This window comes from Cyprinodon tularosa, unplaced genomic scaffold (genome assembly GCF_016077235.1).
Source record: "Cyprinodon tularosa strain WSP-4 unplaced genomic scaffold, ASM1607723v1 ctg674, whole genome shotgun sequence".
Taxonomy (NCBI): domain Eukaryota; kingdom Metazoa; phylum Chordata; class Actinopteri; order Cyprinodontiformes; family Cyprinodontidae; genus Cyprinodon; species Cyprinodon tularosa.
In genome coordinates, this window is record NW_024039423.1 from 28,517 (window position 1) to 46,434 (window position 17,918).

Genomic DNA, 17,918 nt, shown 5'->3' on the forward strand with positions numbered 1-17,918 from the left:
GGGGGCTGACCTGACTAGGTAGAAAATCCTAAACAAATTATCAAAAGCTGTATATTGTTTCTCCTACCATCTCTAACCATTTCATATCACTACTAACATATCAAAAATTTAATCTTTTAAATAATACACTCTAACAGATGTTGTTTTATTTTTTGCTTTGCTTTATGGTACTATTATTATGTGTAAGAAAACTCAGGTGTGTATAATTGCCCAACATCAGCAGACAGCACTATCCACATAATGCATATAATAGCTCCTTCACACACTGTGGTCTGCAGCAGGGTATACTCAGGTTCACAGTCACTCATTATTGCTCAGAGTCTAAAACCTTGTAACTCCAGTGACTGATGTGAATCACACACAGCAGTTAGGTTTAGGTGCCTTATTTCTCAATAATCTGTAGTCGTCTCATCCAGACTGTTTTCTTTTTTAGCTTAAGGGGTTAATTTGATCAAATCCTGACTTTCAGACAGTGTAAAAATAAGACTGAAAATCTTTTACTTCAAATAAAGTCGAACAAGTGTTCTTAATAGTCTATAAAATTGAAAACGGCTTTGTGGTAACAAAGCATGCAAGATACGCCGCTCAAGGCAAAAAGGAAAACCAAAAGCTGTCCCACTTTTTTTTTGCAACATTACATCCGTCTTTTCAAGATTCAAACGTCTCTAACCAGAGTTTATGCTCTGTTTTTATGAGAGAGCATTTTCTGTTTTCAAAAGTTATTACTGTTTGTTAGTTTTCTTCCTGTCAGCAAAAGGTTAGAATTACAAATTTTCTCTGATCTCAGGAGTTGAATTTGTGCTAATCTTTGACGTTTTTTGGTTTTAGGTAAAAACAAAATGTAGCCATTTCCCTACTGTATATTGCTCCTCCTGTTTTTGAATTGTATAATGCATTTAATTTATGCTTGCCGGTGCTGTTCCAACATAACTAATTAATCCAAATTTCTGCATTTAAAACATTTTATATGGCTTGCAACCATGTTTCATCACAGAGGAAGGATAAAATGGGACAATGTCGCTTTCATCCTTTTTTTTTGTTGCTTTTCCTTAAATATCCACTTCCATCTTTGTAAAGCATTTGTCTACATTGTAAATGCTTAAGTAATGCTGACAAGGCCCTGCTGACAAGATAAAGAAAAACATTATAGCTAAAAAGATCATTTGGGAAGAAGAATGGCCCGAATTAAAAAAATGAACACCCAGAAAACTGCACTACTACCAACCAGATCAGGACCCAACAAAAGGCTAAACAATCTGACCAGGTATCTTCACTGGCCGAGGAAGAAAAGTTCTGATCCTACCAGATGGTAACCAGTCAGGACCAATAAACATATATAAGTCATAAAAACATAAGTTACCGAAGTCTGTCCTTTATTTTTTACCACTGTATATATCTGGGTGCACTGTATATACTTCATGAACCTTTTCCTCCTTTTGCACCTCCTGTTGGTTTATAAGAGCCGATTTCAAAAGGGAATTTCTCACTTGTGAGATTAATAAAGTTTATTGTATTCTATTCTACTCTAAACCATCATCCAGCGAATTTCTCAGAGCATCTCTACAATACAGTGGTATACATCGACATACATACATTCTTTTTCTTTGCATATGCAGGTTTATCTTAACTGCCAAAAACTTAAAAAGTGACCATAATTATCAATTTATAAAAGAAAGAATAAAACCACTGAAAAATGCATTATATTTCAGCTATACGTACTTTAGATATTCAGGATTTAATTCATGGGTAAGTGGAGAAGATTTTTGCAAACCTTTTTTTTAATGTATGTTTTAACAGGGCGGTGAAGAAGACGAGGTTGAAGCATTTGACGTGAGCCTAACCAAGAACACGCAGGGACTGGGGATCACAATCGCTGGCTACGTTGGAGATAAAAATTCAGGTGAGATTAAAATGGAGATGTAGTGAAGCGACCATTATTCCATAAAAGGATTAAGAAACAAAAAGTAAACAATCTGCTGTTTAAATGAATGTATAATGATGCTGTAAAATCGTCACCCTGTGGACTCGCAACAGCCCCACTGAGGCACTGCTTCACCGGTGCATACATTTGTAGTTTTAATATTGCCGTGATTCTCTTTATCAGCTGCAAGAAAGTTTGCAGGAGCTCCAGGGATCTGGAATATTGTTTTCTCTGTTGGAGGTTTTACCAAGGTGGAGGGAAACAAAATAGAAGTGCAACAGCAAACCTGACAATCATAGATAGAAACTGGGAGGTACAAAGGAGGGTGATTACAAGATTGGAGCTTATATGGGACTCATATAGGTGGGAAAGGGCTGGGATCAGGAAAGCTAATGTAATTGAGGGAAATTAACACAACTGAACAAGTAAATAAAATTAAAAAAATTGAAAAGGTGCCAATAAAACACAAATTACACTGGAAAAATGTTCTGAAGATGAGAAACTGTCTTAAAATAAGTGAATTTACCCTCGATTTGAGGAGGAAAATGAGATGATATGCCCATGGAATGAGGATTTTAACCTTTAAAATGAGATAATTAGCTATTATGAGCTTGAAATAAGACAATGCATTTGTTTTTTCTTATTTTAAATGTAAATTGTCTTATTCCATTTTGAAAGTTTCTCACTTACCTCCTCAATTCCAGAAAAAAAGCACTCATTTTAAGAAAAAATAACATGCTTAGATTTACATATTTTGCATTTCAATATTAAAGCCTTTCAACATTAAAACAAAACTCAAAAAACAGCTTGCATCATAGGTATGGGAATTATGTATAGCAGCCTTCTCAATTAAATTTCTCTGAGTCTTCTGATGTTCAAAAGTCTCCGTGCCACAAGTAATTGGGTTTAAATATCTGCTGAAGCATAGCTTAGAAATGGTTTACAGAAAAGATATAAAAGATCAAAGATCTGTTTCTGTGCTTTACTGGGTATGCTTTACAAGCCGCCCTGATTTGTGTGTGTTCCCTAGCCTGCAAGCAGAAGATAAACCACAATGTAAAGTGTAAACGCTTAGAAGTATCCGTCACTACTTAAACATCTTGTTCTGACTCCCCAGAGCCTTCCGGCATCTTTGTAAAGAGCATAACAAAAGACAGCGCTGTGGATCATGATGGCCGTATTCATGTCGGAGACCAGATAATCGCTGTGAGTACCTAGATTGTTCCCCGTGGAAGAAACGCCGCTTTTATTGTTTTCATTTGGTCTGACTTAAAACCTGCAGCAAAGGTTGTGTTACAGTTATCGCATTTACACACTCAGTGGAGGGAAGTTATGAGATGCATAATTTTGAATAATTCACAGTTAACAGATAGCAGCATTTATTTCTTTTGTTTTTGGAACCATGAATATAATAGAGTGTTTAATTAGCATAGTGAGAAAATATGTTTTTAATATTCTTACTGAGGATTTTTATGGTGCGTTGTTTTCATAATGTTCAGGCTGAGTCCTCTGGTTTTATTCTATTCTCTGAGAATCTTATAATGACTTTAATTACTTTAATTTATTATCCATCTGAGAAGGACTGAATTAAGCAAGAGAGCTGAGAATACTCGGTGTGTTTTCTGCACTGCCTCTGGTGTTTACAAACTCTTAAATTGATTTAATTTCATTTCCTTCAAGCAAGAGTGCATTTTGCAACTTAGCAGTCCCTCAAAGAGTCTTTTTCTGCCACTTTTAAACCCCTGGTTGATACAAATTATGCCCCCTGCAGGTGGACGGCGTAAACATCCAGGGATACACCAATCAACAGGCAGTGGAGGTGCTCAGACACACTGGCCAGACGGTCCACCTTAAGCTGATCCGGCGGGACTTCAGAGCTGACGAGGAGGAACCCCCTATTGTGACACCCGTCGTCTCCGTCTTGTCCCCTTCTGCCACCATCCCCACCACTGCCACCATCATGAAGGAGCTGGCGTTGGAAGAGAGGATAGCCGAGCAGCCTGCTCAAGGTAGGGAGAAAAGTCAATTGTTAAAAAATAAGGAAACCAAAGCAAAATACCAATCTTGAAATTTGTTGTGGCTTCAATATTTTTGTTTCTTTCCTCATGTTATGTGACATGCTGTCTTCTTTTAGTTGTAAACTTGAATTTAAAAACATGTAAGAAATGTTTTTATGACCTATTTTCATATTTCAGTTTTCTGAATAATGTACATTTGAATACAAAATAATCAGGTTAAAGATGTAACTTAAGTCCACCGCCTGTTTTTTTTCTTCAGGACTGTTGCAATATTTTTTGCTGACAAATACTGAATATCTAATAGCACGTCTTCAGCCAGTAACAACAAAAAGCAGACAAAAAAAATTAATGGGTGCTGGTGTAATACACCTTCTGGTTAATGTTCTTTTTTATTCACTTTCTTAGCTGTCTTTAAGTGCTCATTGACTTAAAGTTGATTCTGTTTTTTTTTGTTTGTTTTTTTTAGCTACTTTGCCCACGATAATTAAGCAGAGATAAAAATTCTGCTCTGAGTTAAAGCAATTTATTGTTTTTTTTTTAAGCCACTACTATCCCAGCTTTTAAATACTGTGCAGCTTGTTTTTTTTTAAGTGACAGAACCTCTTTACCAGCACTTAGAGATGAGGACCTTTGAGTTTATCTCCTTTTAGAGTGTCTCTACAAAATCCATGTGTCTGGCAGAGGGGATGAAAGAGTTAATTACACCGTATATTCTTCAAAAATGTATTGTTTCTTTGAAAGAGAACCAGGCCCACACTAGTGTAGATCCTCCCAAATGCTTAGTATAGAGGCTTCAGGTATGTTTTTTCACCTTATTCAATTTTATTACCCCCCAATGTTTACATTTGTGATAGTAGGACAGAAAATAGCTACGCCTGCTTTGTGTAACATAAACTATAGATAACATTAGTTGAGTTATTTGAAGATTTGGCATCACAAGACCCATGATGAAACACATACAGAGATTTTTTTTGTCATTGCGTTATCCTTCTTAATGCGTGTCATGAGTCAAGGCGATTATACTGTGTTTTATGATATAGAGTTTATGATTTTGTGATTCTATTTTTTTCTTGTAGCCATGTTTTCTTGCCTTCCTCCATTTAAAAGAGTGGCTAAGAGAAGCAGGTTTCTGCACCGTGTCAAAACTACAGCCAGTGAAAAAAAGAAGTCATGGATTTTAATTTAAAAGCTCCTGTTCACTCTTAATCTCTGTTAATCTTAAAAATGAAATTTGAAAGGATTAATTAGAAATCCTTTAGTCAGTTCAGCTTAATGTGGACTGTCATAAATAATTTAATAAGTGCATTTATGTAATGTTCTTGTTCACCTTTAATGGGTCTAATGAATACAATGAATAGATAAGAAATACATCTTAAAGTGGGTCAAATATGTTAGAAACATTACAATATAATAAATTAACAGATCTTGACCCTTCCATCTTTTGCTGCAGCTCTAAGCTGTTTGCCTTTATCACTTCATCGTATCATTGCTCTTATTTTTAGATTTGGCTTCTTTTGCTTTGTACAGCAATCTGTACACGACATTATAAATGTCTGCTCTGGTTGTTTTTGAAAATGTGGAATACTGTTAAAAATGTAACCTTAATCAAAACACAGAGACATGTAATTAAAGTGTTTTTATTTTCCCCCAATGGTGTTGACAGAAACTAAAGTTTTATATGGAAGAAAGAAGCCATCTTAAATGAGTGGGTGTGTGTCAACAAGGATTTTTAGAAATAGGAAGTAATCAGATACTCAAAGATCTAAACAAAGACTTGTACGAACAGATCAATAAGTTTATGGAACTCACAAATAATATTTCATATTATATTGCAGAATCAGACATTTTAAATAAGAAATATTTAATTTTAATTTGAGTACATATTTGAAACTGTGAAAATCCTAGAAATATAGTTAGAAAATTTGTGTCATTTAAGTTTCTAAATCATTTTGGGTGCCAAAAAAAATGAAACATACTGCAGTTAAGTTTGCTAAAAAAATAAATAACTATATATATATATATATATATATATATATATATATATATATATATATATATATATATATATATATGTATATATATATATACACCCTTTCTAAGCAGATCTGAACATTTTGTTTGGCTCCTACAGCCAAAATTTAAAAGCTATTTGGTTAGTGGTTAATTTGGAATTTGGATGTTGAGCTTTTACCAAGTCTTTCTTGGTTTTATAAGAAGTAATTTGTTGGTACCTAAGTGACCAAAACTGCAGGAAATTGTTAAACACAACAAAACAACAAACAGAAAATATGCAAATCGTCTATCATGCTGTTTAACAAGTCCTGATTTGGTTGTAGTGGTGCAATGTTCCTGCAACAGTGAGGCAAATGAGATCAGTAAAGAGAACAAAGACGTCTAATACATACTGATTTGCTGCTCTAGTCAAGAGAATAGTGTTTTCGTGTACCTGTCACTGTTTTACTGTTTATCTGCAGTCGTTGCAGCTCAGAAGCACTTCCAGACAACAAGTGAGGGATCTGATGTCAGCTCCGCCGTGGATCATCTAACAAAAGACAAACATGGTAGGCGGCTGGGATTATTCCAGTTGTTCTCTAGCGGAGCTACTGCTCTCACATTTAACAGATAAGGGCCATTGTTTACAGGACCACACAGACATACAATGGGAGTAAATACTAGGATGGAAACCATGCAGAAAGATTAGTTAAGCTGCAGTATATTGTATGTTTTTTATAAAAAATTAAAAGGAAATACTTTAGAAGTGTTAAAATTGGGAAGTTATAATGAATCAATTTCTTTATTGTGTGTGCCATTTTGAAATGTTAAAAGTAACATGGTTACTTTTTCTAGGGTTGAAGTTAACACCTGTTGAAGAGGAAGAGCTCATGAAAAAATGGCAAGAGATTCTTGGTCCAAATAATGAAGTTGTGGTAGGTTAAGATTTTTTTAAGGGTAAAAGTTACTGTATTTAAAAAAAAAAATACTGTTTTTGGTAGATTGACACACTGTTGTTTATGCATTTTTAAAATCCTTGGTTCCCCTGCAGGTAGCTCAGGTGGAAAAGTTCACAGAGAGCAGTGGTCTGGGAATCAGTCTGGAAGCCAGCGGCGGTCATCATTACATCAGATCGGTCCTTCCTGAAGGACCAGTCGGCCGCTGCGCAAAGCTTTTTAGTGGAGATGAACTGCTTGAGGTAAGCTGTTGCTAACATAAAAAGGCAAATTTTTCCTCCAAATCTAAACCTTGATTTTATGGGGGTTTTCCATACTTTCATATTATCTATGAATACTCATTTTTTATTTATTATTTATGGATTGACTGCTGTAACAGTTATTAAATGTTAATATAAATATATATTAAATAACTATATCTTTCTAAATTTTACAAGGGAGTTGAGTTAATAAAAGTACCAGTTAAAATAAAAAGAAAAAAATTAAGTTTGATCAACATTCACTCTATATACACTTTTATATTCTTATTGCTTCTACTATGTTTTTCAACCAAGGCTATAAACTAGCCTAAATTGAAATCTCAAAATGCAGCTCTAAAGGTTTTTATAGATCTGCATTGAGTAGAGACTCTTTAAGAGAACTTTGCATGCTAGTGACTTGCAAAAACATATAGTAGTTTTGGACATGATCTATGTTAATGTGCATTGGGTCTAGAGCCATCATTCTACTGCCTCTGGACCATGTCTAGTTTTATACAAGTCCTGTAGAAGCGAGTTGTGTTCTCCAGACAATCTTTTCCAGCTTTTATAAATACACACTTTGCATTCATGAAGGATATTGTCATTGACTGATCCTCACTGCAGCAGATGCTCTGACCTGACACAGGTGTTAAAAAATCCTCAGAGTGTAAGAAGCATTAGTATTATATTCTATTGATGCAGTGCAGCCTTACTCTAAAATATTTATTTACCAAAATCAAAGGTATCAGAGCTGGTTTGTAAAGAACAGACTTGTTTTCAAATATTACACCTTGAACTTACACATTCCTTTTTTGATGTCTGTTTTCAGAAAATATTAATTTATTTACAGTAAAATTATAAGATTTTGTAAGTTTGAAAAGTAGCAAGGTATTGATCAGATGCAAAGATTGCACCTACTCTGCTCAAAAACTTAAATACTTTTAAAATACATCAGATCTAAACTGGGAAAACTGTCAAGCTTAACATCCATACTGATATGGAATCATGTTATAAGAATTTAAGGAACTTTTAACCCAAAAAGAACATAATGCCAGTCAAAAAAAAAGAGCTGAACTAAAACAACTGAAGTGTTCTGAAGCGGGTAATGTCGAACGTGAAGCATGCACAGATACTGACCAAGGAAACTCCTGTACAGGACTGTGGTTTCCTCCATGGATATGCCTCCCCAGACTCACACTGACTCACCACAACTATTATATTGTATAAACTAGTGTTGCACCGATGCCATTTTTTGGCCCTAATACCTGGCTGTGCATTATCGGCCGACACCGATACCATTCCGTTACCATCTGTTTGAAACTCATCTGTGTGTATATATGAAGAACTGCATACTACGTGGATGTAAAATAATGGCTTTGTCAAGCTGCTGCCTACCTTTATGAAGCATGAAAAAGACTAATACAAAGTGAATCCAGTAGAACTTTTTATTGCCTTCATGAAATGGATGACAATAGTTGAATAAACTTTTGGCTCTCAAAATGGTATGGTTGCCCTATTTGTCAGTACTTTTATTTGTCGGTTTTAGTACTGACAAATAAAAGTGCAGTATCGGGGCTCCGCCCGATACTGGGATCATTATTGGTGCAACGCTAGTATAAACCCTGTAGCTTCTCCAGATCTTTTCACATCTGTCACATGAGCTCAGAGTGGACCTGCTCTCCTCTATGAAAAAAAACTAGGGCTCAGAACTGTTCTGGTTTTCTCTGGCAAATGTAAGCCGAGCTCCATGTTTTCAGACAGTGAGCTCAGCGCCCGATAGAGGACATTTTGGCCCTCAGAGCATCCTCATAAAGTCTGTTTGGAATGGTTTGGTCAGAAACATTCACTCCAAAGTCCTGCTTGGGTCCCTTTATAGGGTTCTCATTCTGTTCCTCCTTCCATCAAAGATCATCTGATAGTCCTGCTGCTTCCATGGCCCCTTCTCTAACAGTCCTAGAGTAACCACTTCTCTCCTACAGTCTCCTCAATGCTCTTGAGAGTGCGACATAGATTACCAATCTGGTTGTGCAATCAAGATTGGCATTGGGCTGCCTTTGGAAAAAAAGAAGCCTTTCTATCACCTGAAGAACATATCCAAGTTTAAAGGACCAATGTCTCAACAGCATCTCCAAATATCTTCCACGTGTTTGCTTTTAGCAGAATTGATCACTGCAACAGTTCTGGCACAAAAAAAAAATAACCAAAAAGCTGCGGTTGATTTTGACCATCAGAGAGGACAAATTTTATCATACCACTAATAATTTGTCTAATTTAGTGATTTCTGGGTTTATAAATCATTAAATGGCTAAGCAACAAAATATATAATAGACTTACTGTCAGTGTATCAACCACCTTTTTTACTTCTCTAGTTGAAGCCGACTCTGGACAAGCAGAACCAAAGATGGAGAAGCAGCTTTTAGTTCCTATGCTTCACTTATCTGGAATAAACTCCCAGAAGACTGTAAAAATGCTACAATTCTATGTTCCTTTTAATCAGCATTAAACTTGTCTGGGCTCTCTTAAGAGGGTCATTTCTAGGAGGTAGGTTTAGAGGACTAGAAGTCTCCAAGTCCCATTGGTAACAGGGATATTCTCCCATTGCCTAAAGTTAAACAGTAAAAAGTAGAAATGTACTGTATAACATTCAGTGATCAGCAACTCACTTTTAATACCAACTTAAGGGTTATTATTCTAAAAGTCTGACGAGTGGGTCTAATTGGAATGCAATTCTTATTTACTAAATATTACTGCATATATAGAAGCAGACTGTTATTACTGTTATTTTGAATATGCAACCAAGCATTTTACAGCCTCTTTTGGTACCACAGCTCAACAACGTCAAAAAAAGTAATATGTTAAGAGTATATTGCACTAAACACACATCAAAAATGTTCAGTGTTTTTATTTTATACTGTAATATAGAGAATGCGCTTATAATTACAGGAAATACATTTAGAAATTGGTGTCCTGAAAACTTTGGAACTTTGAAATAAGGAAAATGCATCACAATGCAGGAATTTCAGGACTCCATATTAGTACAGCTTAAAGATGATTGTTTAGTAGTATGATGTTTTCCAGTAACTGAAAGAATGCGTAATAATTCCGTTTGTCTTAAAGTAATCAAACTATGTATTAATGTGGCTTGTTTAGGTGTTGAATAGAAAAGTATGGGTTCTACCTTGGGGCCCTGAGTGTCTCCATGGGGTTAGATATAAAGCTCTAACTGACCTCTTCTTTCTTAGGTCAATGGGATTTCTCTTATTGGAGAGACTCATAAAGAGGTGGTGAGAATCCTGAAGGAACTTCCAGTCTGTGTGTACATGACATGCTGCAGACCCGCTCCAGATCTCCAAGTGGACATGGATGCAGCCCAACCAGAATCAGAGGCTTTTCCCAAAGAGTATAAACTGAAGGTAAATTCATATTTTTGTACTTTTTAGCATTTGTCTGCATTTAGAGAAAACAACTAACAAACTATATGGTTGCATTAGCTTACTATGTAACATATTCCAACATTTCAAAATGTTAGTGACTTCTTTTCTCATTAATAGCCAGGATGGACAAAGACTAAGTGAAAAGCACTGAGAGGGTTAAGGTTTATTAGAAACAATTTCAGCAGCAATATATCAGCAGCTCCCAGCATCACAGTGATATGAGACATCAAATACAGCTTTCATCTTTGTAGGTTTATCTGTGATAATGTTCTAAGGCCTGAGCATCCCATAGATATTTCCCCCTTTAAAACTCTTGCCAGAAACCTGATCCACAAACACAAAGAAACAGTAGGAGCCTGTGGGCTGGGAGGAGAGGAAGGACAGCGTGGTGTCTCATTGTGGTTTGGGGCTTTTCCTCTCCCTGCAGAATAACATAGACCTCAGCAGTGCATTGGTCTCTGACGTTTCTGAGACGAAAAACATTGAGGAGCCGCAGGATACGGTGACTGAGGAGGGGATTGGATCTCCTCTGGCCATGTGGGAGATGCAGATTCAGAAAATCGAGCTGGAAAAGGGAGAAGGTGGTTTGGGATTCAGCATTCTGGACTACCAGGTTGGGCTTCATCTGACTGAAGATGTTTTTTATGCTCACTTAGAATAAATGTTTCACTTCTAACGTATAATGCAAGGGATGTTACCCATTGATGTTACTGTTTTTGCCATCAGGACCCGCTGGACCCTTCCAAGACAGTGATAGTGATCCGCTCTCTGGTTCCAAATGGTGTGGCGGAGGTGGATGGCAGACTTCTGCCAGGAGATCGACTCATGTATGTGAACGACACAAATCTGGAAGATGCAACCCTTGAGGATGCCGTTCAGGCCCTTAAGGGGGCCAAGGTCGGAAAGGTGCAGATTGGAGTCGCCAAACCGCTGCCCGTAAGTAACAGCATCATCACTGTTCTTGCTTCTAATTTTTCTCTCTAACCTGCATGAAGTATTTAGACAAAGAATTTTATTGCATTTCTGCAGCTATGAGACTTGAGGAGTCTGGCCTTTTCATGTCACGCAACGTTTGACCAAGGCAGGAGGGCTCATATTACAGAAAGCTTGAATTTTTCATGCAGGAAAAAAGGTGTGTCAGTAGGCTGCGTGGTGTAAGATTCCACCCACTGCTGTTTCAAAGGGTGACCAGTCCGAAACACCCGGCACCCTGAGTTTCATTTGATGTTAGTACGTTTTTTCATGACCCACCCTCCTGAACACTCAAACACACTGAGGCACCTGTTCTTACAGCAGCTCCATCAGGCCGCATTTTTGTTGCTCCAGGCGCCAGAGCTATTTTTGTTTGCAATTTTTTTTCCCCCGCACAGATGCATTTTTCCTGTATTAAATGTGCTGTTGGATTACTCAGTGAGACTTCTGGGCTGCAAGGGTTAGCAGGATTACTGAACTGCAGGTAGCTCTCCTGCAGGATGTGGAATGTAACTCTGAAGGGGTGTTTTGGGGTATTGCCTTCAAATCTAATGTGCGTTATCTTCCATATTTGCCTTAATGCTTTTCACATACAGAGCCTTGGAAACATTAGAGCCTTTGAACTTTTTAACACTACCACCACAAACTGAAGTGTTTCTTTTTATTGATATTTTATGGAACCAATAGTGAACTGTCAATCCTAATTCCGCCTATGCAGATTATTCTTACCTTTTAATCCTTTGCTGCACTACTAAAACACCTCTATAGAACACCAGGTATACAATGTGGCTTCCCCATTGACTTTACAACTGTGCAAATAAGGCTGAAGATGTTTGTCCTCACTGCATGTGAAGTGAATCTCCCTTAGTCATATCTTCCAGCTGGTTCTGGATGCTCATTATGAGTGCATCAACATAACCTTGAAGGCATTAATCCTGATACTGACACTTACATTTCTTTAGTGTATAAACCTAAATATAATTGTTAACCAGGCTTATTAATTTTTGAACTTTACTTTTTAACTTTTCGATGAGCTTTTTACCTTTTTTCTTGGCTATTTAACTTCTTTTTCCCAACATAATTTACAGTACGTAATATGTCATTCAAGGGATCAAATAATTGTTCAGATTCCAAAATAAGATGTATAACCATGTAGCAGAATCTTTCCTGAATGACTGGATATAGATCTTGTGCTTCTAGACCTCACTGACGGGACTACATTTGTAAGGGATCTGCAAGTGATCAAAAACTGTAACTTGCCCTATAAAGGGTTGAACGCTGGCCTAGTTTCACTTAATGGACGATACCAATAAGTTTTAAAATGATAAACATCGTCCAAAACTGCTGTTAATTCATACATGTCATGTATTCGTAGTCTGAATACTATGCAGATATATAATTCAGTTGATGTTAGCATTGTGTTGCTGAAGGGGTGAAAAATTAAGAGCAATATTGCAAGTATTGTGAAAAATCAGCACACAATAATTGCTTTGCAGTATAGTAAACTGCTTTGAGTTACACAAAACACCATAAGATAAAGGATAAAGGGTTGTTTATGTCTCAAAAATGGCCATTTTGTTTCTGAAATTTTAACTCAGCCTGATGAAAGTAACAAAAATGATAAAATATGATTAGAAATACTGTCTACATGAAGTTATGATGCATCTTTAAAAAGGAATCTATTTATATCGTATGTATAATGTCAAAAGAGCACTTTATAATTTAACTACAACATGATATACCTCTGTTATATATTTGCTACAACTCTATATCTGTATTTGTTAATGTTCAGTCTAAGTAAAAACTGTAATATGTGTATATATTAACACAAATATAATTGTATGTATATATATATATATATATATATATATATATATATATATATATATATATATATATATATATATATATATATATATATATATATATAATGTTTGAAGTGACAAACTGTGTATGAATGACCTTTTAAATCACTGTATGAGCCAAGATGGGAATTCTTTCTGAGCTTTTCTCTTTGATTTTCTTAGTTGACTCACAGCTCAGTTCTTAACCTTCTCAATCATTCCTAACACTTCCTTTCATCTTCATTCCACACTAATTCATTCATCACTAAATTTGATAAACAAAAACAAAAAAAAAGTTCATTTTGTATAAAGCTGGAGACACTGAAATAATTTCTCCACTGTCCTAGGGAATATGTGGATATTCCCAGTCTTCACACCCTTTTGGTGAGCAGGAAATAACTTCATCATCCATCATCCATTCATTTGACTTCACCAATATTTTGATTGAAGAAGGAGAGGAAGGAGGACTGACTGAGGGCATCCTTTACCGAGCAGAACCTGCATTGGTTAGTTAGATTTTGGGTGAAAAAAAAAAAAACAGATTTAGAACACTTGTTAAAGGAAGCAGTTTATTCTTCACTGTGATGATTTTGTCTAATTATTAAAGAGAGTGGCCTGTTTAATTGAAATCATAGGTTATACTGTTGGTTAGGTGTCAAAAACTTTAACGATGTGATTTTGGATAATTTGCCTGTTACATATTCATTAAGTAGCCTTTTGTAGTTGCATAATTATACTTAATAAAAAAAAACATTATTTTGGAGTTTCACTTCTCAATCTATTATCCTAGATTGACACCAGTGAAGGAGACCTATCTGATGATAAGGTGTTAGAACATTCCTATTCTGGGTTGGAGGATGATACTTTCCAAGCATCAATGATCGCTCTTCACGGCAGCAGCTGCAGTGCTGACTTGGATTGCCTGCAGTCATCCACACCCAAGGTAGAATAAAACATTTTTCATATCTCAAAACATGGATTAACAAAAGAAAAAGGGTTGCAGCTGTGTCTTCAGTGTCCACAGTGGATGAAAGTCTTTATTGTTCTAACAGGCTGTGCTTTCTGTTTTTTTTTCTGTTTCTGTTTTATATTTATTTTTATTTTTCCCTATCCCTGCAGGAGCTATGGCCATTAGCAATTCTCCTTCTGTGGCAAACTCTGTGCTTTCTTAACATTACAGGAATCCAATAGTGTCAGTGGCTCCATTTACACCACTATCTAAATAATATTTAGTGAAAATGGATGTGAAGGGTCTACACAGGGTTCCTTCCAAAGATAATAATAATAATAATAAATAATGAATTTTATTTATAACACACTTTACATTTGACTTCAAATCTCAAAGTGCTACATTTAAAAAAAGGGAAAATTAAAACAAGTTTAAAAGACCATAACATTAAAAACAGAGTAAAAAGACAATCATTAAAATCAATACATTGAAAGGCATACGTAGCCTATTAAAAAATCTAAAATGAACAATTGTAGGCATTTCTAAAAAGGAAAGTTTTTAGTCCATTCTTAAAACAATCCACCGTCTGTGGTGCCCTAAGGTGGTCTGGGAGGGCATTCCACAGACGGGGAGCTGTGGCTTCGAAGGCCCTATCGCCCATTGTTTTTAGCCGTGTCCTGGGTGGGGCCAGACGGTGCTGTTGGCCTGACCGGGTCCGGGAAGAGGTGTGTGGTGTGAGCAGTTCAGTGAGATAGGTGGGGGCCGCACTGTGCACACAGTGATGGGTGTGCAGAAGAATCTTGTACTCTATACGGGCGTGAATAGGGAGCCAGTGTAAAGTGTAAAGGATGGGAGTGATGTGCTGGTGTTTCCTCACCCTCATCAGGACCCTGATGCTCGTGATGCTTTAAGAAAGTGTAATTAAGTGAACGTTTTTTAACTGTTTTAAGCAAACGCAAAATGTCTACTGGGAAGATTTGATGGTTTACTATGATGGTATAGCATATCTTTGTTTTGGGTGCAGCAGGAGGAGTCTGATACCAGTAGGCAAGGTGTGGTTAAAGCAACATATTAAATATTTAATTTCCAATAAATACGGTGCTATGCATATTTAAATTGCTCTCCCTCCTGAATTTGGCAATCCAGCTAGTAAGGAATGCACACACCTCCAAACTGTGCATGGCTTATGTCGTGGCTAAGAAGTATACATTTTTATTAGACTGTATGTCAACTGTAACATTTGGCTTTTAAAATGTAACAACTCCACATTTTACTTAGATAGGTGGCAAAGAAAGAAGATCATAAAGCCTTAGATTAGAGTTAGGAGGCTTTTAATGACTTAAAAATAGTTGTTGCACTCTCATAAACAACTTGAAGCTTGAGACTTTAGGTGTGATCTGCTTACAATGAGTAGTTATGTAGGTAACTGCAGAGACAAGCAAAGACAGATCAAAAAAAGTAAGTGACTATTTTAAAATCATTCATATAGGAAAAAATGAACTGGCTGTTAAAGAAATCTTCTAAGCTAACCACTAACAATGCTCCAAACTAATCAAATAGTGTATGTCTCACTGTATTATAGGTGTCGGGTTCATAAATAGGTTTTTTCTTAAGAAGAACTGAAATACACAATTGAAGAACTGAAATTCACAATTCTGGATACAATTCCTGCAGGAAGGAGAGACAGTTGAACCCCAGACTCAAACATACTGTCGCCCACTGGACCTCCTTTGCAGAGCGTTTATTAACAGAACATGATGCATGGTTACAAACAGAGTATTGTTCTGACAGAACAATTGATCAGTTCATGAAGACAGAATGCTCCATCATAATGACAAGGCAGGATGGTCTCCTGACTGGATCATGAGACAGGAGTGGAGCATCCCCTTATAAAAATGTTTCATAAGCACACATTCATTTTATAATCATCATTGAATAAACCTGACAATAGGTAACCCAAACTTGTAAGTAATCATATCCTCAACCACATACCACCCCTTTAATTCATTTAACTAACTAGTAACAGGTTAAACAGAGACGTTTAAAAGACCTACCAGCCAGACATAGTAAAGGTGACAGATGGACTCAAATCACGTAGTATCCTTCTTTCTGTGTGTTTCACCTTCCTCCAAGTTTTCGTTCAATTCAATTCAGTTAAATTATATAGCGCCAATTCACAACACATTTCATCTTAAGGCACTTTACAGTTCACCTGATCATACAGTCAAACTGATTGAAAGTTTTCTATCTAAGGAAAACCAGTTAATTGCTTTGACTGATTGATTCGAATGCAACCCCTCACACTAAGAATGCTTGTAGCGACAGTGGAGAGGAAAAAGTCCCTTAACAGGAAGAAACCTCCAGCAGAACCAGGCTCAGTGTGAGCAGCCATCAACTGGGGTTCAAGGAGACAGAAGCAGAGATACAAAAAAACAACTATAAAAGGCGGCCCCGTCCAAGAAACACACAGCCAGGCATACGAGCTCTGAGCCAACTCCCATGTCAGAGGATGTTGAGAGCACATCCAGCCAGTCACGGTCAGAAAAACAGGACTACACTGAAAAACAGGCCAATCTCCAGAATCTATAAACAAAGGTGTTGATGGCAGCAGCACAGCTGATATTTCTCTCCAGGATGGCGTCACAGCCAAACAGGAACAGATGAGGCAAAGCTACTATGAGAAAAAGCAGAGAGAGCAGAACATTAGAAATTGATCTAACAGATTCTGCAGAGGGAGAATAGAGAGAGAATGAAGCAGAATGATGAAATAGGGGTCCCTATGTTACGCAGAATCTTCAGCTTTTTTAATTTAAATTCTCTCAAAGCTCCTACCTGTGTTCTTATTTGAAGGGGATAAGAGAAAGACATGCCTTTTAACATGTGGTCTAAAGACTGTCCATAAGACTATTACCAGTAGACATTCTCAGCTGTGGCTGGTAAAAAGAGCTATCCTCAATGAGTGGGCTAATACAGTTGAACAGTAATGATTTGATCATCTTTCTCAAAGTTCATAAATAAATTATTTGAGCAACATTCAATTGTGTAACGCTCCATAATTCTCCATGCAGTAAGGAAGGTTATCAACAACAATCTGGTATGTTGAGCTAGATCTACACAAATCTAAAGTTCTGTAGGGAGTGAAAGAAAGACAGCTATGGCTGTTTCTGAGGTGAGCATAATGTGATGACTGATTGTCCAGTTAGGGATAGGTTTCAACCTTCAATGCTGAAAATGGGAACTTCTTGCTGTGTCTTGACAACCATTCTGCTTGTTGCAGGAAAATCTCTCCTTTGCAAGAAACAATGTCACATAACTATGACTATATAATTAATTGCTAAGATAAAAACAAAGAGCTAAGAAGATGGTTCTGACTTTATTTTGTTGTTTTAAACAAGATACAATTGTCTTTTAATTTTCTCAAGTGGAAATAACGACAATTAAAATAAAGGAAAATTGTAGAAATTATATTTTTACATTAGTGTGGAATATAAACTAAAATGTAGATTATCCCCCCTGGTTTTGGAAGCACTCAGCTAAAAGAATATTCCACAGGGGTTCAAATATTTTTAAAAGAGGCTGAGAAGAAGCACTAC

The 17,918-nt window shown here is 36.5% G+C and overlaps 1 protein-coding gene across 1 annotated transcript in view; it reads left to right on the plus strand.

Annotated features, from left to right (window-relative positions):
* Positions 1–17,918, plus strand: part of LOC119771475 (multiple PDZ domain protein-like) — an 87,683-nt gene that overhangs the window by 16,744 nt on the left and 53,021 nt on the right. The window contains exons 9-19 of the mRNA XM_038267498.1: positions 1,798–1,900; positions 3,039–3,127; positions 3,693–3,930; positions 6,414–6,500; positions 6,787–6,866; positions 6,983–7,129; positions 10,369–10,539; positions 10,988–11,173; positions 11,287–11,496; positions 13,724–13,882; positions 14,167–14,319. Coding sequence (XP_038123426.1) covers positions 1,798–1,900; positions 3,039–3,127; positions 3,693–3,930; positions 6,414–6,500; positions 6,787–6,866; positions 6,983–7,129; positions 10,369–10,539; positions 10,988–11,173; positions 11,287–11,496; positions 13,724–13,882; positions 14,167–14,319 — 1,623 coding nt within the window. The remainder of the gene's footprint in view (positions 1–1,797; positions 1,901–3,038; positions 3,128–3,692; positions 3,931–6,413; positions 6,501–6,786; positions 6,867–6,982; positions 7,130–10,368; positions 10,540–10,987; positions 11,174–11,286; positions 11,497–13,723; positions 13,883–14,166; positions 14,320–17,918) is intronic.